Genomic DNA, 24,948 nt, shown 5'->3' with positions numbered 1-24,948 from the left:
ATGAACTGTGGTGACCTCAGAGCTTGACTCAGGACTCTTTCTTAGCAGCCAGGGTCCCCAGTCTCCTCTGTGAGGAGGACACAGTGGCTATGTCCTGGCCGCTCTGCTGCTGCTGGACACTTTCCTGAGGTTGCTGCCCCTCGCAAAGGGGAGCAGCTGTGATGTCAGCAACCAGACTGAAGAGGGACTTACTAGGGAATGTTTCCAAGCCAACTGCTAACGCTCCCACCTATTATTTGGGAAGCATTCATTTCCTCAGATAAGCCTCAGAACAGCCCAATGCAAAGAAAACTTCATTTCATTAAAACAGAGCTAGGTATCTTATATTAGCATTAGAGAAAGAGGATTTCAAGTAAGCTTCAAAGAAATGTAAGAACAGAGCTTGTTAAAATGCAAGTTGCGGGGAAAAGGCCAGTAAATCTGAGAGAAACAAGAAACCCAAAACAAGAAGACAGGCCTCAGAACTCTCATCAGGCTTGAGTAGGAAATGCCACACATGATCAGATAACAGACACCACACTGCTTTGGAGTCTATAAATTTATTGAGTAAAAACAAAATCAACGTCAGACACATTATATTTGATTGGGTTCAAATTTGGCTGATGTCCAAATGCAGCAGAGAAGAACAGAGGGGAGGAAAGGACATGGTGTTGCTGACAAGGAGACACTGAACAAAACAGTTTTCCTTTAATTGTAAATGCGGGCATTGCACAACTGGTGTGAGTCAATTAACCAAGGCAGGGAGGGGACTCAATGTTTTACAAGCAGAGAGAAACCCAAAGTAAGCAGAGAACTTTCAAGAGAGGCGAGGGCCAGAACACTGAGAGAAAAAGCTGCAGCAGAGGCCGGCTGGAGAACAGTGGTCAGATCTGCTGGGTCAGTTGGGGAACACGGTGACCACTTCATAGCCCTCAGGTGGTGTGACTCGCTCCCGGGCATGCTTCTCACAGTAGATTTGATCCTCCACAAAGAAATGGCCCTTCTGTTTCAGGTTGGTGCCACAGTCAGTGCACACGTAACACTCAGGGTGGCGGTGACGGTCCCGCAGCTTCACGAACACACCGCTACAGAAGCAAGGCAGGGAAGGGACTCCATCAGTGACAAGCACCTGCAGGTGGCACCCGAGCAGGTGGCACTCAAGCAGGTGGCATCATCCTTCCTGAGCAGGGGCCTGGGGCTTCTCCCAGAAACCAGGGCCTCCCAACTGGCCTCCAATCATAAGAGACTTGTTTCTCCTTCCCAGGGTCCAGAGACATTTTTCCAAAAACCCCTCCTACTTCAACAGGGCAGCCCTGATTGTTCTCATTTTACACTTTCATAACCTAAGGGCTCCACAGTGAAGGAAAACCTTCACAACCCGGCTCTGGGACACAGGACTTTCCTGGCCTCTCTGCTGCATTTTTCTGGGACGGATTTGTCTCATTCACAAGCAAAATGTGCAACATCCAGCACTTTCCACATTTTCATGGTTTACCCAACCTGCAGGGGCTACAAAGGCTGTGGGAAGCAGATACTCACACAATCCCAGTGCCACATTTGTCACACATAGGCAACTTCTGAGCATTTCCAATCGATGCAGCCACTTTAGTGACAGGAGCTTTAACACTTCTGAATCCTGAGGGCTTGTTGGGATCCCCTGAAATGAGGAAAACACTTTCATTGGCTAGGAAGGGCAGAATTGCTTAAGTATCACTCAGCTCTTCAGAAGCAGTTATAAATATATGTTCAAGCAAGGCCATGGGAACCGGAGTGACTCTGCTGTGTGATTCTGGGCAAGTTACTTAACCTCTCTGGTCCCCAGTTTATTTTTCTATAAAACAGGAGATTGACACCTGGCCCAAAAAAAAGCCCAATAAGCCAAGACAATCCTAAGCAAAAACAACAAAGCTGGAAGCATCACGCCACCCAACTTCAAACTATATTACAAGGCTACAGTAACCAAAACAACATGGTACTGGTAGAAGAATAGACACATAGACCAATGGAACAGAATAGAGAACCCAGAAATGAGACCACACACCTACCACCGTCTGATCTTTGACAAACCTGACAAAAAACAAGCAATGAGGAAAGGATTCCTATTTAATAAATGGTGCTGGGAGACCTGACTGGCTAACCATATGCAGAAAATTGAAACTGGATCCCTTCTTTACACCATATACAAAAATCAGCTCAAGATGGATTAAAGACTTAAATGAAAAGCCCAAAACTATAAAAACACTAGAAGAAAATGTAGGTAATACCATTCAGGACATGGGCATGAGCAAAGATTTCATGATGAAGACCCCAAAAGCAATTGTAACAAAAGCAAAAATTGACAAATGCGATCTAATTAAACTAAAGAGCTTCTGCACAGCAAAAGAAACTATCATCAGAATGAAGAGACAACCTACAGAATGGGAGAAAATTTTTGCAATCTATCCATCTGACAAAGGTCTATTATCCAGCATCTACAAGGAACTTAAACAAATTTACAAGAAAAAAATAAGCCGGGCACAGTGGCTCACTTCTGTAATCCCAGCACTTTGGGAGGCCCAGGTGGGTGGATCACCTGAGGTCAGGAGTTTGAGAATAGCCTGGCCAACATAGTCAAAACCCCCCCTACTAAAATTACAAAAATTAGCCAGGTGTGGTGGCATGCACCTATAGTTCCAGCTACTCAGGAGGCTGAGGCAAGAGAATCACCCAGGAGGCGGAGGCTGCAGTGGGCCAAGATTGTGCCACTGCACTCCAGCCTGGGCGACAGAGCGAGACTCTGTCTCCAAAAAAAAAAAAAAAAAATGGGCAAAGAACACGAACAGAACCCCATTAAAAAATGGGCAAAGAACAGAACTTTTCAAAAGAAGACATACATGCGGCCAACAAACATGAAAAAAAGCTCGACATCACTGATCATTAGAGAAATACAAATCAAAACCACAATGAGATACCAACTCATGCCAGTCCAAATGGCTATTATTAAAAAGTCAAAAAACAACAGATGCTGGCAAGGTTGTGGAGAAAAAATGAATGCTTTTACACTGTTGGTGGGTTGTAAATTAGTTCAAACACTGTGGAAGACAGTGTGGTGATTCCTCCAAGACCTAGAAGCACAAATACTATTCAACCCAGCAATCCCATTAATGAGTGTATACCTAAAGGAATATAAATCATTCTATCATAAAGATATATGCCCTCTTATGTTCATCACAGCACCATTCACCATAGCAAAGACATGGAATCAACCTAAATTCCCATCAATGATAGACTGGATAAAGAAAATGTGGCACATATACACCAGGGAATACTATGCAGCCATAAAGAGGAACGAGATCTTGTCCTTTGCAGGGGCATGGATGGAACTGGACGCCATTACCCTCAGTTAGTTGTGTTACCTAACGCTGGAACACAAAACTAAATACCACATGTTCTCACTTGCAAGTGGGGGCTGAATGATGAGAACACATGGACACATGGTGGGGGGACAAGACACACTGGGGCCTATCAGATGGTGGGGAGTGGGGGAGGGAGAGCATCTGGAAGAATGGCTGATGGATGCTGGGCTTAATATCTAGGTGATGGGATGATCTGTGCAGTAAACCATCATGGCACATCATTACCTGTGTAACAAACTTGCACATCCTGCACGTGTACCCCTGAACTTAAATGCAGGAAATTTAAAAATAAATAAAGTTTTTAAAAAAAGAAAAGAAATGCACATCACAGAAAGAACAAAACCATCAGAGTACAGCATGCTACAGCAGCCAGATGACAATCATCTCCTACAGATCAGAGGAAGGAACCTTTCTGTAGACAGCCTGGTGCATGTAAAATAAGCCCCTAGTAGCTAGATGCTGAGCTGCCTAAGGCCCAGCTCATCACATCTTAGGTAACAAAGCCCTGTACCATGGTAGCTATTAATAATGGTAAAAATCACCTGGAGGCCTGGTTAACACACAGATTGCTGGGCCCCACCCCTAGAGTTTCCGATCCAGAAGGCCCAGGATGGGGCCTAAGACTTTGCATCTCCAACAAGTTCCCAGTTGCTGTTGATCCAAGAACCACTGAACAAGAGCAAAGAAACAGCTTCCTGTGCCAGGCGAGGGGATGAGGAGAGGGTCACCCCGTGACTGCAGTCACGTTGGGCAATCATGGGGCTGACAGACAAGGGCCTTAGCTCTCTTGTCCTTTCAGAAAGAGTCCCTGTATGCTGACCAATACTTCCAAACCAAAAATTGAGACACATGTCACACAATGGATATTAATTAATTTTTTATTTTTACTGATTAGAGATAGCGTCCCGCTATCTTGTGTCTCAAAGTCCTGCCCTCCAGCGATCCTCCCACCAGAGCTTCTCCAGTAGCCGCTGCACCTGACAACAAGGGGCATTTAGAATACATGGTTGACTGTATTTTGACCACAATTACCCGCTCCCCCCGGCCCCCGCCATGCTTACCTCCTGTCAGTGGTTCCCTACTGGGGGCAATTTTGTCTCCTAGAGAGCAGTTTCGATTGTCACACTGAAAGGGGGTGCCACTGGCGTCCATTGGGCAGAGGACAGGGATGCTGCTGAACATTCCAAAATACAAAGGGCAGCCCCACAACAAGGACTCATATGGCCCAAAATGTCAATAGCACCAAGGCTGAGAAACCCTGCTCTCAATGGAGTAGACTTCCCCATCTCCAGCCTTTGGCCAATGTGAGCATATGTGAGCTTTGTACAGGCGAAAGCACTAAGGGCTCTAGTGTGGTTTGGCCCTGTCCCCATAGAGCTATTGCCTCTGCCATGAAAACAGCAAGCACCAGAGTGCCTCTCCCTTCCCTGGGCTTGAATGAGAGGACTCAGGGGGCCTGGTCCAGCCCTGCCAAGCCCAGCAGAGCCAGTTGTCCGGCAGCCCTCAGAAATACAGGTTACCCACTGCTGACTAATACAATATGAGAGATGGTTTGGGGTACTTGGCTGGCTTATGGGGAACAACAAGAGGGTATATGTGAATGTAGCCTGAACTCTCAACAACCCTATCATGGTGCCATGGTTCAGACTTAGGCTTCCCCACCTCAGAGCTGGGACTGTTCATCACTGGGAACCGATGCACACAGATGTCCACCTGGCAGCACATGAGATGGGGCAGAGATTAGGAGGCTCCGTGGTTTTAAGTGGTGAGCTCTACAGATGGGCTTGGGGAAGACTCAGTTCTGCGCCACCAGCAGGTGCATAAGGAGAAACCACCTTGGTGCTTCTGTTCTCCCTGAGCCTAAGGCACCTTCTTGCCCTTCCCAAGCCTTCCTCCCTTCCTTTGGGAGGAGGCCAAAGCTCCAATTTTGTTCATCATATATTTTACCTGTACTTTTTTTTAATATTGCATTTAAATGTCATTTTTGTCTTGATTATTGAGTTTTCCAGTGCCCCCTTAAATTCTGCACTCAAGGCCAGGCACAGTGGCTCATGCCTGTAATCCCAGCACTTGGGAAGGCCAAGGCAGGCAGATCACTTGAGGTCAGGAGTTCGAGACCAGCCTGGTCAACATGGTGAAACCCTATCTCTACTAAAAATACAAAAACTAGCCGGGCATTGTGGCACATGCCTGTAGTCCCAGCTACTTGGGAGGCTGAGGCAGGAGAATGGCTTGAACCCAGGAGGCGGAGGTTGCGGTGAGCTGAGATCATGCCACTGCACTCCAACCTGGGCAACAGAGCAGTCTAAAAAAAAAAAAAAAAAATTATGCACTCAAAGCAGTGCCTCCCTCACCTCACCCTGATCCTGGCCCTGCCTAAAGGGATCTCAGAAGGGCCTGGGGGGCATCTTGTCTAAGAATCATGCCTCATGCATCCCAGACGGATTCCCTCATTTTCTGGCTGATGAAGCCATCTGGCTGCCTGCCCATGACAAGAAGAAAATGGCAGCATCTCTACATACCTGGGCAGTTTGCAAAGGCACTGATTGGGCTGAGAACCAGCTCAATGATGTCGGGCTCTCTTATGCAATAGGTTTTTTCACATTTCACACTTAAAGACCTGGAATCCACTCAATCCACAGAAAAATCACCAGGAAAGAAGAGAGGCTGCAAAAGGATAGAATGAGAAAAAGCCAGGAGGGACATGAAATCTCCACTTGGTGGGAGAATCCACATCTGTTTCTAGAATGAAGAGACTTGACCTGGATAAAACTGAGTACAGCGAGGGGGGAAAAGGCTGCCTGCCCAACACAAGATTCACTATGGCCTGTACAGCCCCACAGCGCCACCTGCTGGCTTCAAGGTTTTTTTCTCTCACATATCCAGCCAGCACTGCTAATCCAAAGAAATCTCTCTTCCTTTCTTCTCAACTAGCTTACAGTGAAAATACTAGCTTCCTTTGAACTCCAGGCAACTACAAAAATTTCCAAATTTCTCTTCTTCCAGTGAACGCTGTATCCCAAATATTTCTGGAAAAAAAAGTGAAAATGAGCTAAATCACAGCTGTTTTTCTGTCCACTTCACTGCTCAACAACCTTGCATGGCTCCACACTGCCTTTAGAATCAAGTGCATGATTCTCAACCTTGCACCTGGTGGTCCCCCATATCTAACTCGAGATCACCCAAGGATTCACCTGGAACCCTGGGCACCTGCCAAAACGAGCTTTGGTACTTGCTGAACAAGCCTCCAGCTTTCTCATCTCAGAGCCTCTGGCCACCACTGTTTTCTCAGCCTATGACTGCTCCTTCTAAACCTCCAATCATTAAAAGTCTCCTTCTATGGACACAGGAATGGATAAATAAAATGCAGTATACACAAACAATGGAATAATATTCTGCCTTAAAATGGAAACAATTTCTGACACATGCTACATGGACAAACCTTGAGGATATTATGCTAAGTGAACTAAGCCAGGCCCAAAAGGACAACTACTGCATGACGCCACTTATATGAGATTTAGAGTAGTCAAATTCATAGAGACAAGTAGGAGGGTGGTTACCAGGAGTTGGGAAGAGGGAGGAATGGGGAGATACTCTTTAATGAGAACAGTTTCAGTGTTGCAAAATAAAAGAGTTCTATGGATGGATGGTGGTGATAATAGCACAATCACATAAATGTACTTAATACCACTGAATTGTATGCTTAAAATTTGTTAAGATGGTAAATTTTATGTTAAGTATATTTCGCCATTTTTTTTTTTTAATATAACGGCTTCTTCTGCCTGCAAGTTTTGGAATTTAATCCAGAACAAGATGAAGTTTGAGGAACCAAGAGCCCTTTCTCCTAGAGGCTGAATTTTACCCAAAATGAGACAGCCTGTGTTGGGTCTTCAAGGTTTATGACCAAATACTGCTGTAGCCAAGCGTCCTTCAGGAGCCTCACTCACTGTGCACCTGGCAGTTTACAGATGCGGCTTCACTTAACCCTGTAAACAATCCCGTGAGGTCCTGGCTATTAGCTTCATTGTAGCTGTGCAGAAACCAGAGCTTAGAAAGGCAGGCAACTTGCTGGAGGTGTCACAGTAGGTCAGAGGCAGATCCTGGATGCCAGTCCTCTTTCTGCCCTGCAGCACTGCTTTCTAAACCAGAGGCCTTTCTGAATAAGAGGACCCCTTATCAACTGCTTTTACTGCCTTAACCTTTCATCATTTTATCTCAAATAAAAACAGACATTTGGGGCCAGGTGCAGTGGCTCACATCTGTAATCCCAGCATTTTGGGAGGTCCAGGCGGGTGGATCACCTGAGGTCACAAGTTCAAGACCAGCCTGGCCAACATGAAGAAACCCCATCTCTACTAAAAATACAAAAATTATCTGGGCATGGTGGTGCACACCTGTAATCCCAGATACTTGGGAGGCTGAGGCAGGGGAATCACTGCAACCTGGGAAGCAGAGGTTGTAGTGAGCCGAGATCGTGCCACTGCACTCCAGCCTGGGCAACAGAGCAAGACTCTGTCTCAAACAAACAAACAACAACAACAACAAAAACGGGCATTTGGGTTCCTTCCCCCAAGAGACTTCTGCATGTAAAGAATGTTTAGAATGGAATTTATCTTGTTACAGTCAGTAAAGATTTAATGCAGGTACACATTAAGAGATATAGGAGAAACTACAAGATTTGCTATCTCCCTCTTCCCTTCCAGCAGAATCTTGATTCTCTTTGGGGCAAGAACCATCCAGACTAAGGGATAAAATTTTTTTAAAAAGAATCCTAATTCCCAGACTCTCGTTTAACTAGGTGTAGCCAGGTGACTAAATCATGGTCAATAAAATTTAAATGGAAGAGTAGTGTGGAACTTCTAGGAAGGAGAAAACTGGCTCATCTGAAATAGGGACTCCCGGTTAGCCTTATCTCCCTTCTTCCTCCCTGTCACCTGGAGGTAAGCATGATGGTTGGAACACCAGCTGCCAACCACGACCACGAAGTAAACTTGGGAATGGAAGCCACAAATTTGGTTGCTGGCATGCAGGATAGAAGTCCAGATCTTGAAGAGCATGGAGCTTCCAAATCCATGCTCAGGTCCTTCTCTGTGAGTCCAGATGAGCTCTACAGCATTTGTTTAGTTGGGCATGGATGAACTTGACCTTGCCTCTCATTAAAGGGTTTCACATCAGGGTAAGAGTGAAATAAGCTGTGGTTTCCCACATGTTTTAACAAAGCTGTCATCCTCAAGGGTTGGCCCCCAAGTTGTTTGTCAGGTGAAGCTAATACTGGAACTTGATACAAAGCATGGTTCACTACTTCCCAGCTGCTCAGCTACTCCAAGCAAAAGAGGAAAGCAGTGGTAGAACAGTATCATTTTAGCATAAAAGAAGCACATGCAAACACATGGCCCATGGTTTCCTGATTTCCTATGGTTGTAAATTGCCACCGTCTCTAAAGAAATCACACAAATGGGGAGGAAGCCCAGGTGTCGGGTGTGTTCAGAAGGGAACTTTCTTACCAGAAAGGGCTCCCCGGGAAGCTGAATCTTCAGCTGCAGACTTTGAGGAGGGAGGTTCATCTTCCAGGGGACACTAGCCTCTCAGCCAACATACCAATCCCTTTGCAGCCTGGCTGAGGCAGGTCCCACACTCACAATCACAAGGTGTCCCCTCACTGGGGTATCCACTGTCTCTTTGCAGATGGGTCCATGAGAGAGATAAAGAGGGCATAGAAAGCAAGACCCCACTGAAGTGCCCAAGTCTCAAGAAAGGAAGAGAGTGTGGAGGACTCGGCATCACAGGGACTAGAAAGGGTACAAAACCCAGCTCTCTGGAAAAGGCAGCCCATGAGCATCACAGGAGGTGCTGATGAGGAACCACCTGGGAGGAAGCAGGTGTGAGGGCTGCTGATCCACAGTCACCTTTGTGAAGGGAATAAAGCATCCCTTCTTCAATACATCCACCTGTCACAATTTCTCAATGTATAGCATTGTTATTAAGTGAAGATACTTTTACAGCTATCCACTTAAACATGATCATAATAAGTATACATTACATAATGTCTTCAGTGAGAAGCATGTCTCCTGAGACCTGCAGAACCCTACGGGGTGACCCTGGGTGCCTCAACATCAAAGCTCACCCCAAGGACAAGAAAATGTCTTCATGACATTTCAAACATCACAATAACTATGAAGTGAGTACTCAGTTACAATGATGGATGTTTTACACAACTTATGCCATTTCATGACCATGATAATCTTAGAGGAAAGGATTTTTATCCCTGATGGACAGATAAGAAAACAGGCCTGGGAAGGTTCAGAGATTTGCCAAAGGTCACAAAGTAAGAACATGGCCACAAGGGGGTGCTCTCAGGCCCTCAAGAGGCCACCCACCCTAGAGCAAATGCAAACACAAGCCCCCAAGCAAAGCCAGCCCGTGGCTTCACTGAGCACTAATTTATTTCTCATTCTGCTGCTCATTGCCCATGGCCTTCATCACTCGCCTTCCTCAGCCACCACCAAGGTATTGCTTCTGGGCTCAAAGCAAATGAATGGCCAAGGGACAGACCAACAGGCTCCCACAGCAGTCAGGCTCTCCCCAACCTCAGCATCCTCTTGTACACATGACAGGACACAGCTGGCCAGGCCTGGAGTTTCTTAAATACAGACCCAGATGAGAAAATGTGGTCAGCACCCTCTCTTCCTCTATCTCTTTTAAAGAATTTCAGCATTTTAAAAGCCCATGCCCTCCAAAGCCGACTCCAGAGTGTGTTCACCTGTGCTTCCGCAATGACTGACTCTCACATCTGACCTTCAACAAGAGCCTCTGACTGCAGCTGGAGCTGATTACCTTTTTCTTCAGACTCCAGGATCTCCTGCAAAACCAAGAAAGACGTGGACTGTTTCGGGGGCTCATTCAACTCCTGTTTCTCCTGAAGCATCTTGTAAACTTCAGATTCTTTGTCGATGACAAGGCTGCTTGGAGGCTGAGCATGGTCTAAGCTGTAAAGAATGTTTGAAAAATTGATTAGGACATGACAAGTTAAAAATAACTTCACCAGGAACCTCCTCCAGGCAAAGACACTGCTGATTTGAAGGATGGATAGAAATGATCTCAAAGCCCTCTCCTAAATCAGCCACAGACCTGCTGCCAGCGCAGTGAAACTGAGATGTCTTTGTAGTCAGAGCTGGCTGCTGCTTCAATGCAATCAGAGGCTCTTCTTCTAAATAGCTTCAGTAGCTCAATTACTTTTGGGCCTAATCCCATGGAATGAGAATGCTCTATCTCTTTATAAATTCCATCAACAGCATTATGTCCAGAGAAAATTGAGGAAAAAAAAAAAAATGTCAACCACAGCCCGACCATGAAGAACTCAGCCAGGTCCCCCTTGTATGGGCCACAAACATTGCTTTCACGAGCAAGAATCACGGTGTTCTCCATTGCCGACGGTCTCACCGTGCTTTCCCTGTCTATAAATACTTCCTAATTCTCAAGGCCAGGCGCTTGGGTCTCCTCACCTATTACACAGAGGTAACAGTACTTTCCTTGCCTGGTTCACAGGTTGGTGGTAAGGATGGGACATATAAGTGCTTTGTGAAGTGTTGATGTTCAGGCCTAGGGACTGGGCAAGCCAGGCCTTGTCTTCCTCACCTTCCTCCTGTCATTTTGGGTGACCCAGAACAGGACAAGACAGGCAGAGCCTGCCTCTTTCCCCCAGGGCTCCCTCCACTTTCTAAGTGGTGGACGGTGACAGGAAGGTCGTCTCTCATCAGCTATACCTGTAAATCTAGCCTGCATCTGACCCCTTCTCACCTCCCCAACTCCCCCAGGTCCAAGCCATGCCATGCCTTACCAGCACAGCTGACAAGATGCGTGACTTGTCTCCGCTATCACTAATGGCCCAAGGACAGTCTTATTTTTGACTAGAGGCCAGAGTGATGGCCTCTATTCAAAATATCAGAGCGATGTTTTTCATGCTTTTTAAAGAAGGGACTCACTCTATCACCCAGGCTGGAGTACAGTGGTGCAATCACAGATAACTGTAACCTCGAACTACTGGCCTCAATAGATAAATCCTCCTGCCTCAGCCTCCTGAGTGGCTAGGATTACAGGTATGCCACCATCCACTGCTAATTTTGTCATTATTTTTGTAGAGACAGGGTCTTGCTGTGTTGCCCAGGCTGGTCTCAAAGTCCTGGCCTCAAGTGATCCTCCAGCCTCAGACTCCCAAAGTGCTGGGATTACCGGCATGGGCCAGAGTGTCTGGCCCAGAGTGATATTTTAAACATGAGTCAGACTATGTCATGCTGTGGCTCAATGTATTCTCATTTGACTTAGCACAAAATATTTAGTTTTAATGCTAAAATATATGTTTAATCAAAATAAACTTTTTGGAAGTAAATGTTATCACAGAGGAAAAAGTCCCTCACATACGTGTCCCACACTTCTCCCTCCATACACATACCCTGCCAGCCCTGGCTCACTTTACTCTACTGAGACCAGACTTCCTGCTGTGCCTGGGAAACACTAGCTTCACAGCCTTTGCACCTACTGCGCCCTCAGCCTGCAATGCCCTTCCCAGGTGTTGTCATGGCTCCCATGCTTCATCCAGGTCTTTGCTCAAGTGCACTCCTCAGAGAGGCCTTCCTGACCCCGACTCCAAACTGTCCGCCACATCCCCACCATCACTCTTAACTCCCTACCTGCTCTCTCACCATGGAGTCCACTTGTATTCCCTTATTTCTTTGTTGTCTGTCTCCCCCTGGAAAGTAAGCCCCAGGAGGGCAGGGACATGGCCTGTCTTGCTCCCCATCACACTCCCAGGCCTGGCTCAATGCCAGAGGTCACAGTTCAGCAGGCATCAGGCAAGTGAATGTACACTGCAGAGTGGGTCCAGGGCCTCCTTCCTCCTTGCTGCCCTCCCCCTGTTCCTGTAGGCTCACAGAGTCCTCCAGGACAGCCGGCCTCTGAGGGCTGTGCCAGGGGCATGGGTAGCCCCACCTCCTGGCCCCAAATCACCTCCTTCCTCTCAGCCTGAGCTGCTAGGGAGGAAGGCTAGTGTGCCCAGTGGAATCAAAGAGCAAATATCAGATGGTGGGGCAATTTATTGATGCAGATGGATAGATTTGTATATAAACAAGTTGTGCTTCCTGAGTAATAAAGCTATAAAGTCTCCAGCCCACCAGGCTGCTCCCAGCTTTACAGATGCAGGCAGTGGCCAGGAGTGGTTTTATTCAGCAACTCTAACTAGTCTCTCTTTAGGGTTGGAGTCACTGAATTATATCAATTACGCTTACTCATTTCCAGGGTGTATGTTTTCCCTGGGTAATTCTCTGCTAGTTACCTTTTCCTCTTCCTCTCCCCCTCTCCTTTCTTCCTTTCTCTTTTCTGAGACAACTTCTGGGGCATGTTCAGTACTCAGGTCCGCAGCTAAAGGCAGAGTCAATCACAGCAATCAAGATCCAGGTGTTTCCCTTCAACTCCAACCATGTTCTCACAATAAAGGAAAAGGCACCCAAAGAGTGACATATGCTTTGCGGCTGCCAAAGAAGGTCAGAATTTAAGTAGCAAGATTCATGGGTTGGTCACTCCAGCTGGCTGCATTTGGGGGAGGGAAAGCAGCTATACCTGCCTGTCCTGCCCACTCCAGCTGCTCTCTGCTTGGCCTCTTCCCCCACCTGCAGGGACCTGTGGGTGCCTCCCAGGACAGGCAATGAGGCCACCTGGGGGAATTGTTTTAACCAAGGGTCTTTGTCTCACTTCCCAGCCCTTTCTTTGAGTTATATGCCTGACTCTTTTAGGAGTCCTGAGTTTGGAACTTGCCCCATAATAAGCATATTACATTATTTTTGGATAAATCTTTTTTCTATTACACTTAGGACTATTTTAAAATTGAGATCAGACTATGGAATGTTCTTGGGAAAGATTTTTCCTCTTCTTTGGTGTATGTTATGTCTGGAAGCCACCAACAGAACACACTGAAAAAAATGACAGAACCCAGACCACAAGGCTACCAAACATTCTTCCAGCAAATCACCTTGTGAAGGATTTACATGATTTTTCTACCCCCACCTGTCAGTAATGAGTAATGATTAAAAAAAAAACTTACCATTTTTCCCCAATAATGGTAGTATCTTTACACCACTGGATAATTTAAAAAGGACTTTCTATATCTATTACCTTACTTAAGGTATTGACACACCTGAATCAAAAATAACATCCTAAGATCCAAAATCCAAGTCTTAGATGCTAGACTACAAGGTATTGACATGTTAGCACAATACCTTAAAAAATAATGACAAAAATATGAAGGAGAAATGGAACAAAAAATTTCTCATTTTTATATTAATAACAGCAATGAAAGAAAGAATATTACAGTGATATGGCTTCAGAAAATATAACACACACCATTCAGTTTCCAGGAGAACAAGTTCTGAGGGTGGAACAGTGAAAATAAACACTTTCTTCTGAACCCACTCTGTACAGTTTTAATAACGAGTTTAAGGAAATTCAACTACTTTAGAGTAACAATACATTACACAAAGTTTCCTAGTTCTTGTTTCTCCCTGGGAGCTGATGTGTATCAGTTTCCTAAATGTTGAATATTTTCTCCCACTATTTTAGGCCCTCAGTGACCTGAGGGCCCCAGGGTTATTCCAGCCACGCCACTCCCATCCCTGCCGAATCAGGTGGCTGACACAGCCAGGTGTAGGAGGATCCCTGTGGTCTTTAGAACATAAGAAGAAACTCCCCTTGAGCCCACCTCCCAGAGGAGGATTTTGGAGGCTGAGCCTGCAGACATTATGCGACTCTCACAGCTGCTCCAGTCAAAAGGGCAGCTGGGGTGAGGGTCAGAAGGACAAGGAGGATGGAAAGCAGTATGTCCAAGGCTCTGGAGCATGGGTCAGCACAGCAACCCTGGGATGAAAGTCTACTCCATCAGAACCATGAAGTGCCCAGAGTGAGGATATAAGGGGCTTTTTTTTTTTTTTTTTTTTAAACTTGGGCTGTCATCTGTGGCAGCAACTTAATTATCTGTATATAAATCTCAGCTAGGCCAGGCACAGTGGCTCACGCCTGTAATCCCAGAACTTTAGGAGGCCGAGGCAGGCGGATTGACTGAGCTCAGGAGTTTGAGACCAGCCTCGTCAACACGGTGAAACCCCATCTCTACTAAAATACAAAAAAAAAAACTAGCCAGGCGCTGTGGTGTGCGCCTGTAATCCCAGCTACTCGGGAGGTTGAGGCAGTAAAATCGTTTGAACCTAGGAGGCAGAGGTTGCTAAAACAAGACAGTCATAAGAAAAAAATCCTCACTGCTGATATAACCTTAGTAGGGTCATTTTCTCACATAGTAAGAATATTCTGATACTTTAATAAAACTACCTGTGAGACAAAGATCGGAAGAGAAAGGGGGATGACATTAATTATGGAAAGCATCCAGACAGGAGAAGATGGTCTCCTCATAAAAATCTTTTTCCTGTCTGAGAAGATGAGGTAGATATATTTTTCCCTGTTTCACCCAGTACAACCAAAAACCCTGGGCATTACATGTAAAACAACATGAGAAGACTGACAGGGCGACAGAAGTCAGACTGGCTAGGGACCCCGCGTCCTGAGGACCATGGTGGTGAGCTCCCACGGTGTTTTTGTTTCCTTGGACATCCCAGACATGGAGCTGAGGGCAGCAACCTGGAAAGGGCCATGGGCACAGACAGAAGTCTCAAGAGGAGCCTGCTGTCTCTGACCAAATGGCCAGAAAGGGGCAGCCCAGCAAAACACAACACATCGAAACAACAACCACTATTCTCCAGCCAAATGCCAGAAAAGGCCAAGTGGGGAGTCCAGACTTCCAGTCTCACCAGGCTATGATGTGGTTCCCCAACTATCTCACTGGGATAGGCTCAGAGAAAGCCCAATAGGGAGTCCATATTTCATCCTTACCCAGCTGTAATGAAGAAAACCTAGGAGAGCATCAGGACTCTCACCACTGCTCAGCAGTGTCTAGGCTACCATCACCCATAAGGTGTCAGTGGAGGCCATGTGTGGAGCCAGAACTCCCCCCCATCCCGCAGTAATGAGTGGCCCCAATGGCCTCAGGTGTGACATAGGCAGTGGAGAAATGAGACTTTCTACCCCCACCTGTCAGTAATGAGGCAGCATCCCCAACCCCCTATCTGAGAGGAAGCCAGTGAAAACAGAAGGTTTTAATGAGATCCAGAATCTAATAACATAATAACAAGAATGTTCAAGAGTCAGTTGAAAAATCACATCTCTCAGAAGAACCAGGAAGATATCAAACTGTAAATAAGATAATAAAGAGATGCCAACACCAAGATGATAGAGATGTTGGGACTATCTAACAAAGATGGTAACACAGTCATCATAAAAATGTGTCAGTGAACAATTATGAGCACACTTGAAACAAATAAAAAAAGCAAAGTCTCAACAAACAGAAGATATAAAGAATGAAATGGAGATTCTAGAACTGACAAAATAACTGAAATAAACCCACAGTGGATACACTCAGCAGCAGCATGAAGGAGACGAAGGAAAGAATCAGTGAACTGGAAGGTAGAATATTAGAAATTATACAATTTCAAGAACATAGAAAAAGAGAATGGGGAGGAAAAAAAAGAAATGAAGAGCCTCACAAACTTATGGGAATATATAAAAGATCAAAAATTCATGTCAATGGAGTCTTGGAAGAAGAGAAAAAAGGTGGGACTAGAAAAGTACTAGAAGAAATCATGTCTGAAGGTGTCCTAAATTTGGCAAAAGACATAAATAAGTGAAGTGAACAGGAAACAGGATAAACCTAAAAAAAAAACTACACCAAAACACAGCATAGTAAATTTCTGAAAACTACAACAAAGAAAGAATTTTCAAAGCAGTAAGAGAAAAATGACACCATATCTAGAGGGGAAAACCAGTTCAAAGGACAGCAGATTTCTTATCAGAATCCATAAAGAAAAGAAGGAAGTAGCACAATGTTTTCAGCTGCTGAAAGAAAAAAAACTGCCAGCTTAGCATTCTGTATACAGTGGAAATATCCTTCAAGAATGAAGAAGAAATCAAGACATTCTCAGATACAGGGAAACTGAGAGCATTTATCTCTAGCAAAGCTACCCTAACAATGTTTAAAGGAAGTTATCTAAATAGACAAAAAAAAAAAAAGAAGGAACCAGCCAGGCACGGTGGCTCACCTGAGGTGAGGAGTTGAAGACCAGCCTGGACAACATGGCAAAAACCTATCTCTACTAAAAACACAAAAATGAGCTGGGCATGGTGGCGGACGCCTGTTAATTCCAGCTACTCAAGAAGCCAAGGCACGAGAATCACTTGAACCCGGGAGGTGGAGGTGGCAGCGGAGATCGCACCACGGTACTCCAGCCTGGGGGACAAGAGTGAGACTCTGTCTTAAAATAAATAAATAAATAAATAAGGAACCTTGGAATATCGAGAATGAAAAAAGAACCCATAAGCAAAAACATGGGTTTAAAAAATGCTTTCCCTCTTAATATATTCTAATTCTTGCTGACAAGTAAAGCAAAAATTGTAACACTGTCTGATGTGGTTCTAAAGTATAAAAGGATCTATTTTAACTATATTGTAAGCAGGGGAGGGCAAAGGTTCACAAAGAGAAGCAAAGTTTCAATACTTCTTCTAACTCCTGAAATGATGATACCAGTAAACTGTGATAAGTTATATATATATATATACAATGTAACACCCAGATAACTACTGAAAAGGTTATACAAACACATAGAATAAAAAACACTACAAATAAAAATGTTATTCTTAAAAACAAAAATGATGTCAAATAACCCACAGGAAAGCAGGAAAAAGAAAACAGAGAAATGGAAAACAGAAAACAAAAAATAAAATACCAGACTTAAGCCCTAACATACCAATCATTCATCATCTAAATAAACCAACTGAAAGACAGAAACAAACAGGGTAGATACAAAACAGTACATTTTAAAACATGACCCAAATATATGCTATCAACATAAAACTCGTTTCCGATATTAATATATAAGCAGGCTAAAAGTAAAAGGGTAAGAACAATATATCATGCCAATATTAATCAGAAGAAAACAGGAGTGGTTCTATTATTAATAATATCTGAAAAGTATACCTCTGAACAAGTAAATTTACCAGAGATGGAAAGGGACAGTATATAATCACAAAAGAGTTAACAACAGCTATAGCAATGCTAAATGTGTGTGCATCAAACAACAGAGCTTCAAAATATGTAAAGCAAAAACTGATAGAACTGAAAGGAAAAGAGACACATTCACAATTTTAGTTGAAGACTTCTACACTCCTCTCTTAACAACTGATAGATCAACTAAACAGAAAATCAGAGAGGATACAGAAAAATTCAACAATGCTATCATGCCACAACTATAATCCCAGTACTTTGGGAGGTCAATGCAGGAGGATTGCTTGAGCTCAGAAGTTGGAGACCAGCCTGGGCAACATGGTGAAACCCTCCCTCTACAAAAATTACAAAAAATATTAACCAGATATAGTGACACATACTTGTGTAGTCTCAGCTATTCAGGAAGCTGAAGTGAGAAGATCACTTGAACCCAAGAGGCGGAGGTTGCAGTGAGACACTGCACTCCAGCCTGGACAAGAGAGACAGACTGTCTCTAAGTAAGTAAGTAAATAAATAAATAAATCAGAAATGAAAGAGACATTACAGCTGATACCACAGAAGGATAATAAGAAACTACTATGAACAATTATATATTAACAAATTAGAAAATCTAGAAGAAATGGATAAATTCCCAAAAACACAACCTACCAAGACTGAGTCAAAAAAAAAAATTAAAACTTTCTAAACAGACCTGTAACTAGTAAGGAGGTTCAATCAGTAATCAAAAACATTCCAACAAAGAAAAGCCCAGAACCAGATGGCTTCACTCATTAATTCCATCAAACAATTTTAAAAGAATTAAAACTAATGCTTCTCAAACTCTTCCAAAAAGCTGAAGAGGAGAGAATGCTTCCAAACTCATTCTATGAGGCCAGTATTACCCCGATACCAAAACCAGACAAAGATACCACAAACAACAAAAAAAAAACTATAGACTGATATTACTAATGAATATTGATGCAAAAATACTCAACAAAATACTAGCAAACCAAATTCAACAGCATATTAAAAGGATTAAACACCATGACCAAGTGGAATTTATTCCTGTAATGCAAGGATGTTTTAACATATAACAATCAATCAATGTAACACATGACATTAACAGAATGAAGGACAAAAACTACAGTCATCTGAATGCAGAAAAAGCATTTGACAAAATTTAACAAAGTTTGATGATAAAAATACTCAACAGAATGGAAGGAATGAAAGGAAATTACCTCCACATAATAAAGTCCATGTATGAAAAGCCCACAGCTAACATCTTACTCAAAATGAAAAACCAAAAGCTTTTCCTCTTAAGATCAGCAGCAAGGCAAGAATGCCAACTTTTACCACCTCTTTTCAACATAGCATTGAAGGTCCTAATCAGAGACCTTAGGCAATACAAATAAATAAAAGGCATCCAAATTGGGAAGGAAGAAGTAAAATTGTATCTGTTCAGAGATGTGATGATGGAATACACAGAAAACCCTAAAGATCCCCCCCACTACACACACACACACAAACTACTGGAACTAATAAATGAATTCACAGTTGCAAAACACAAAATCAACAAACAAAAAACAGTTGTATCTATACACTACCAATGAATAATCCAAAAAGAAAACTAAGAAAACAATCTCATGTGTAATCATCAAAAAGAACAAAATACCTAATAAACTTAACCAAGGAGGTGAAAGACTTGTACACTGAATAGAGTACATTTTAAAATTATGAAACATTTTTAAATGTTTAAAAGTATAAAACATTGTTGAAAGAAACCAAAGAATGCACAAATAAACAAAGACATCTCATGTTCATGGACTGGAAGACTTAAGATTGTTAAAATATCTGTACTACCCAAAGCATCTACATCTTTAATGCAATCACTATCAAAACCCTAATGGCATTTTTTACAGATAAAACAACACCATTGTAAAATTATATAAAATCTCCCAGGACCCTAAATAGTCAAAACAACCTTGAGAAGGAAAAGCAAAAATGGAGGCCTCATACATCCTTATTTCAAAACATTTTACAAAGCTACAGTAATCAAAACAGTATGGTACTAGCATAAGACAGATATAGAGACCAATGAAATAGAATAGAGAGCCCACGAATAAACCTTTGGATACACTGTCAAATGATCTTCAACAAGGGTGCCACAGCTACACAATGGTTAAAGAATACTTTCTTCAATGGTGTTGGAAAAACTGGATATTCACAGGTAAAAGAATAAAGCTGGACCCTTACCTAACACCACATAAAAAAATAATTTGGCCAGGGACCGTGGCTCACGCCTGTAATCCCAGCACTTTGGGAGGCTGAGGCAGGAGATAACTTGAGGTCAGGAGTTCAAGACCAGCCAGGCCAACACAGTGAAACTCCATCGCTACCAAAAACTATAAAAAAATTAGCCGAGAGTGGCAACGCAAGCCTGTAGTTCTAGATATTCAGGAGGCTGAGACCGAAGAAACACTTGAACCCAGGAGGTAGAGGTTGCAGTGAGCCAAGATCATGCCACTGTACTCAGGCAACAGAATGAGACTTCGTCTCTAAAATGATAATAATAATAATAATAATAATTCAAAATAGATTAAAGACCTAAACATAAGACCAGAAACTATAAATATAAAACTTCTAAAAGAAAACATATGGGGCCAGGTGTTGTGGCTAACACCTGTAATCCCAGCACTTTGGGAGGCCAAGGTGAGGAGAATCACTTGAGCCCAGGAGTTCGAGACCAGCCTGAGACTCTGTCTCTATTAAAAAATAAAAATAAAAGTAAAAATAAAACTTCCTAACACTGAATTTGGCGATGGTTTCTTCAATATGACACAAAAACACAAGCGACAAAAGCAAAAATAAAAAAATAGAACTAAAAACTTTAAAACTTCTGCACCACAAAGGAAACAACAGAGTGAAAAGGCAACTTACGAAATAGGAAAAATATTTGCAAAACATATGTATGATAAGGAATTAATATCCAGAATATATTAAAAAAATCCTACAACTCAACAAAAAACAAATAGCTCGATTAAAAACTGATCAAATGATTTGAATGGACATTTAGCCAAAAATGATTAACAAGCATATGAAAAGATATTCAACATCACTAATCATTAAAGAAATGCAAATCAAACCAAAATGAGATATCACCTCACATCTGTTAAGATGGCCACTATCAAAAAGACATAAAACAAATGTTGGTAAGGATGTGGAGAAATTGGAGCCCTTGCGTATTGATGGTGGGAATGTAAAATGGTGCAGCTACTAGGAAAACAGTATGGAGATTCCTCAAAAAATTTAAAATTTACCATATGATTCAGCAATCCCACTTTTGATTATATACAAAAGAAATGAAGAAGAATCTCAAAGAGATATTTGCACACCCATGTTCATTACAGCATTATTCACAATAGCCAGGAGATGCAAGCAACCTAAACATCCATAAAAACATGTGTATTAGTGAGTTTTCATGCTGCAGATAAAGATATACCCAAGACTGGGAAATTTACAAAGAAAGAGGTTTAATTGAACTTACAGTTCCACATGGCTGGGGTGGCCTCACAATCATGGTGGAAGGAGGAGCAAGTCACATCTTACATGGATGGAGCAGGCAAAGAGAGAGAGAGAGAGCTTGTGCAGGGGAGCTCCTCTTTTTAAAACCATCAGATCTTGTGAGACTTATTCACTATCACGAGAACAACATGGGAAAGATTTGACCCCATGATTCAATTACCTCACACTGCATCCCTCCCACAACACGTGGAATTCAAGATGGGATTTGGGTGGGGACACAAACCGTATCAACATGAATAAAGAAAATGCGGGAAAAAAAATGGGATATTATTCAGCCTTAAAAAAAAAAGGAAAGCCCATCATATACTACAACATGGGAAAACCCTGAGGACATTATGCTAATTGAAAAAAAAATGCATGACTCCAATTACATAAGATATCTAAAGTAATCAAACTCTTAGAAAGTATTACAGTGGTTGCTAGGGACTTGAGAGATGGGGAAAGGTGAGGTTGTTTTTTAAGGGGTATAGAGTTTCAGTTTTGCAGGATAAAAAAGTTCTAGAGATGTGTTTCACAACAATGTACATACAGCAAACATTACAATACACTTAAAAACGATTAAGATCATAAATTCCATGTGTTTTTTAACAGTAAAAAAAGACAAACTCACAGAAAAGGAACAAACTATTGATACATAAACCTATTGATACAAAAACCTAAATAAATCTCCAATTATACTGAGTAAAAAGGCTAATCCAGGTTACATACTGTATGATTCCATTAGTGTAACATTCTTGAAATGATAAAAATATAAAGAGTAGATGAGTAGGTTGCCAGGGGTTAAGGAGGGTGAGGGAACAGGAGGGAAGTGAGTGTGGCTGTAAAAGAGCAACATGAGAAACCCTTGCAGAAATGGAAATGCTCAGTATCTTGAGTGTATTGATGTCAATATCCTGGTTTTGTTACTATTGTGTTTTCAAGATGTTACCACTGAGGGAAATTGGTAAAGGGTATAGGGGATCTCTCTGTATTATTTCCTAAAACTGCAAGTGAATCTACAATTATCTCAAAATAAAAATTTTAATTAATTTTAAGAAATATTTTCCCCAAATGGTAGAAGTTATGTGCTAACTGGAAATAATGTAGAGGAATACTTGTTTTTTATGTAGGTGGGGGTAAAGGAGGTAGAAGGACCCAGAAAAATCTTTCCTATCTCATATCCCAAAAAGTGAAATGTCCCAGCCTGATTACCCCAATGTTCACCCACAAACGCCATTCTGGGAAACCCTATGTAATTATTTTCAGAAGGGAAGCCTGGCCTGTATGCTTCCTAAGTTTTGGTCTTCAAAGGCACACATGTTGGTCCTGCAATAAGAAACCAGAGGGGTAATTGTGGGCACCAGAAGAAGAGAGAGGAACACCCACACACCAGAGCCAGTTTTCTGTGGGTGGCAGGCAAGTTTAGCTAGAGGGTCGAGCAGGCTTCATCACAGAGGTGTACTTCTGATTCAGCTCTGAAGAAGCCAGGGTTAATATCATCCTTGTGATATCATTTGAATAGAAAATGATGCATCCCTTTATTTCCAGGGCAGCTGCTTATAAATCTCCCTCATGAGTGTTTGGGGGCAACATCTTACAACACAATTTGGAAGAGCTATTATCTAGGGCCTAATATGTTGGTTACAGGAGCTCTCCAATCCTTCCTTGAAGAGAACACCATCACCCCATCAGTAAGCTGATTAGCTGTGTGGGCTGGCTGAATTTAATGGGAAAGAAAGAAGTGTACCATAAGCCACAGCAAAGTCTTCTCCATTACATTTGTCGATGTACTTCCACACTTCTGTAGCCCCCGGTTCTCAGAAGTGATAGGGATGGAGTTACTCATGGACACCAAAGTCAGCAATAATTAGCATTTACTGAGCACCTACCAGGGGCCAGGCACTGTGCTGAGTGTTCTGTGCACATCCCATTGCACTGTCTCAACAATCTGGTGGTGAAGAAGTTAGTATTATTTCCACCTTAGATCTTAGGAGACTGAGTTTCAGATATGTTACATGGTTTTCCCAAAGTGACACAGCTAGTAAGAGGCAGAGCTGGAATTCAAGGCTCAGGCCCTTCTATCTACCAAGCCTTTAGGAAGTATCAGGCAGTATCATATAAACAACAATGAAATCTGGGCTCTGAATTTTCTGATTTTGACCAGGTCCCCTCAACTCAATTAAAAGAGATCAGAGGAAAAGTGCTAGCTTTCTGCTGAACTGACATTTTCTTCGCCCACCTGGTACACAGTAGGCACTCGATAAATGATTATCATACTGAACTGACCTAGAGGAAAAAGGCCACTGAGGACCTCCCCCTCCATTGTGTGCACTGGGAGGAAGGGAAGCAGAGAAACCCCGTCACCTGCCTTACCAGTTGGCAAGGCTATCTCTGTTCTTATCTGACTGGGACGCAGCTCTGCAAAGACCTACAAGACAGATAGCCACAGACACACCATGATACCTTCAAGTGTGTAGGACAAAGAAATCCAGGGCAAGCCCCAGAGAATGGGTGATGACCTCAGATGCAAAGTATGCAGTGAGCCAATTCTGGAACCTCAGCGAATTTCACAGACTAAACAGTGGGAGGGAGTGAGCACTTGGGACTTGTGCTGACTGAGCAAGCAAAGTTACCGGGTGACTGCTGAGCTCACAGGAGAATCTTTCTTTGTGGGAGTGCACTAGAAATACACCAGCAAGCTGAGACCCCGCCCCCCCATACAAGCAGCATGGCCAGTTAGGCAGCTCCTCTGCCTTAGGCTGTTGGTTTTCCCACTGTTTCTGGGTTCATCCTCAAAGAGTGTGGGATGGAACAGAAACGGGACCCTCTCTGCTGAGAAAAGCTGCAAAGAGACAAATTTTGATACTCGGAAACTACTGCAGCCGAAGAGACTGGGCCAGGGGCTAGAGGAAAGGCTTACACAGACACCTGGTAGTTTCAGACTCAGGGGAGGGAGCATGCAAGGAACATAAGAGAAGAAGAAAGACATTGATGAAGGAAAAATAGCCAAGGCCATACTAAAAATATTTCCCAGGCACATATTTCTCCCAATGCATAGCAGCTCTTTCAATTAAGGATGTGTCATTTCCTGGGTTATTAAGTCCAGATCATGGAACATTCCACTCTGGGACAGTAGAAGAGGGTCACATTCTCAGCCTCCCTAGCACCAAAGCAGCTAAAAACAAAGATCACAGCCCCCATTGTTTCCACCACTCCTGAGCTGCTTGGAAGCTTCCCCTCAGGGTGTGTCTGTGGAAAGCCTGGGGGCCCAGTATGACACCTTTCTCAGGTGTCTCAAATGTCCCCATGGTCACCTGGAAGAGGATCATCATCTCAAGCCAGTAAGTCCTTGCAAGAACCAGAATTTGAGGGAAGCAGCAGCACTGGTGGCGACTTTGCCTTGGTTACTATGATAAATGGCCCATAACCTTTAACATCTTCTAAAGCCAAAGTCACACAGAAAAAAGTCTGCCCCACTAGACTCAAAGAAATGTTAAAAGAAATCTCAGTGTCAGCCGGGCGCAGTGGCTCACACCTGTAAGCCCAGCACTTTGGGAGGCTGAGGCAGGCAGATCACCTGAGGTCGGGAGTCTGAGACCAGCCTGATCAACATGGAGAAACCCCATCTCTACTAAAACTACAAAATTATCCGGGCATGGTGGTGCATGCCTGTAATCCCAGCTACTTGGGAGGCTAACGCAGAAGAATCGCTTGAACCCAGGTGGTGGAGGTTGTGGGGAGGTGGAGGTTGCCGTGAGCCGAAATCGCTCCGTTGCACTCTAGCCCGGGCAACAAGAGTGAAACTCCGTCTGAAAGAAAGAAGGAAAGAAGGAAAGAAGGAAGGAAGGAAGGAAGGAAGGAAGGAAGGAAGGAAGGAAGGAA

General features: G+C 43.4%; 1 protein-coding gene across 1 annotated transcript in view; it reads right to left on the bottom strand.

Annotated features, from left to right (window-relative positions):
- Positions 1-520: 520 nt before the first annotated feature.
- The window catches only part of PDLIM1 (PDZ and LIM domain 1), a 53,521-nt gene continuing 29,093 nt past the window's right edge, over positions 521-24,948 (bottom strand). Inside the window, exons 5-7 of the mRNA XM_023206235.1 lie at positions 10,209-10,360; positions 1,519-1,636; positions 521-1,064 (exon numbers count right to left, since the gene is read on the bottom strand). Of these exons, the coding sequence (XP_023062003.1) occupies positions 878-1,064; positions 1,519-1,636; positions 10,209-10,360 (457 nt within the window). The 3' untranslated portion in view covers positions 521-877. The remainder of the gene's footprint in view (positions 1,065-1,518; positions 1,637-10,208; positions 10,361-24,948) is intronic.

The sequence above is a fragment of the Piliocolobus tephrosceles genome, chromosome 9, assembly GCF_002776525.5.
Source record: "Piliocolobus tephrosceles isolate RC106 chromosome 9, ASM277652v3, whole genome shotgun sequence".
Classification (NCBI taxonomy): Eukaryota; Metazoa; Chordata; class Mammalia; order Primates; family Cercopithecidae; genus Piliocolobus; species Piliocolobus tephrosceles.
Note: the sequence above shows the minus strand (reverse complement) of the source record. Positions and strands in the feature narration are given on the sequence as shown.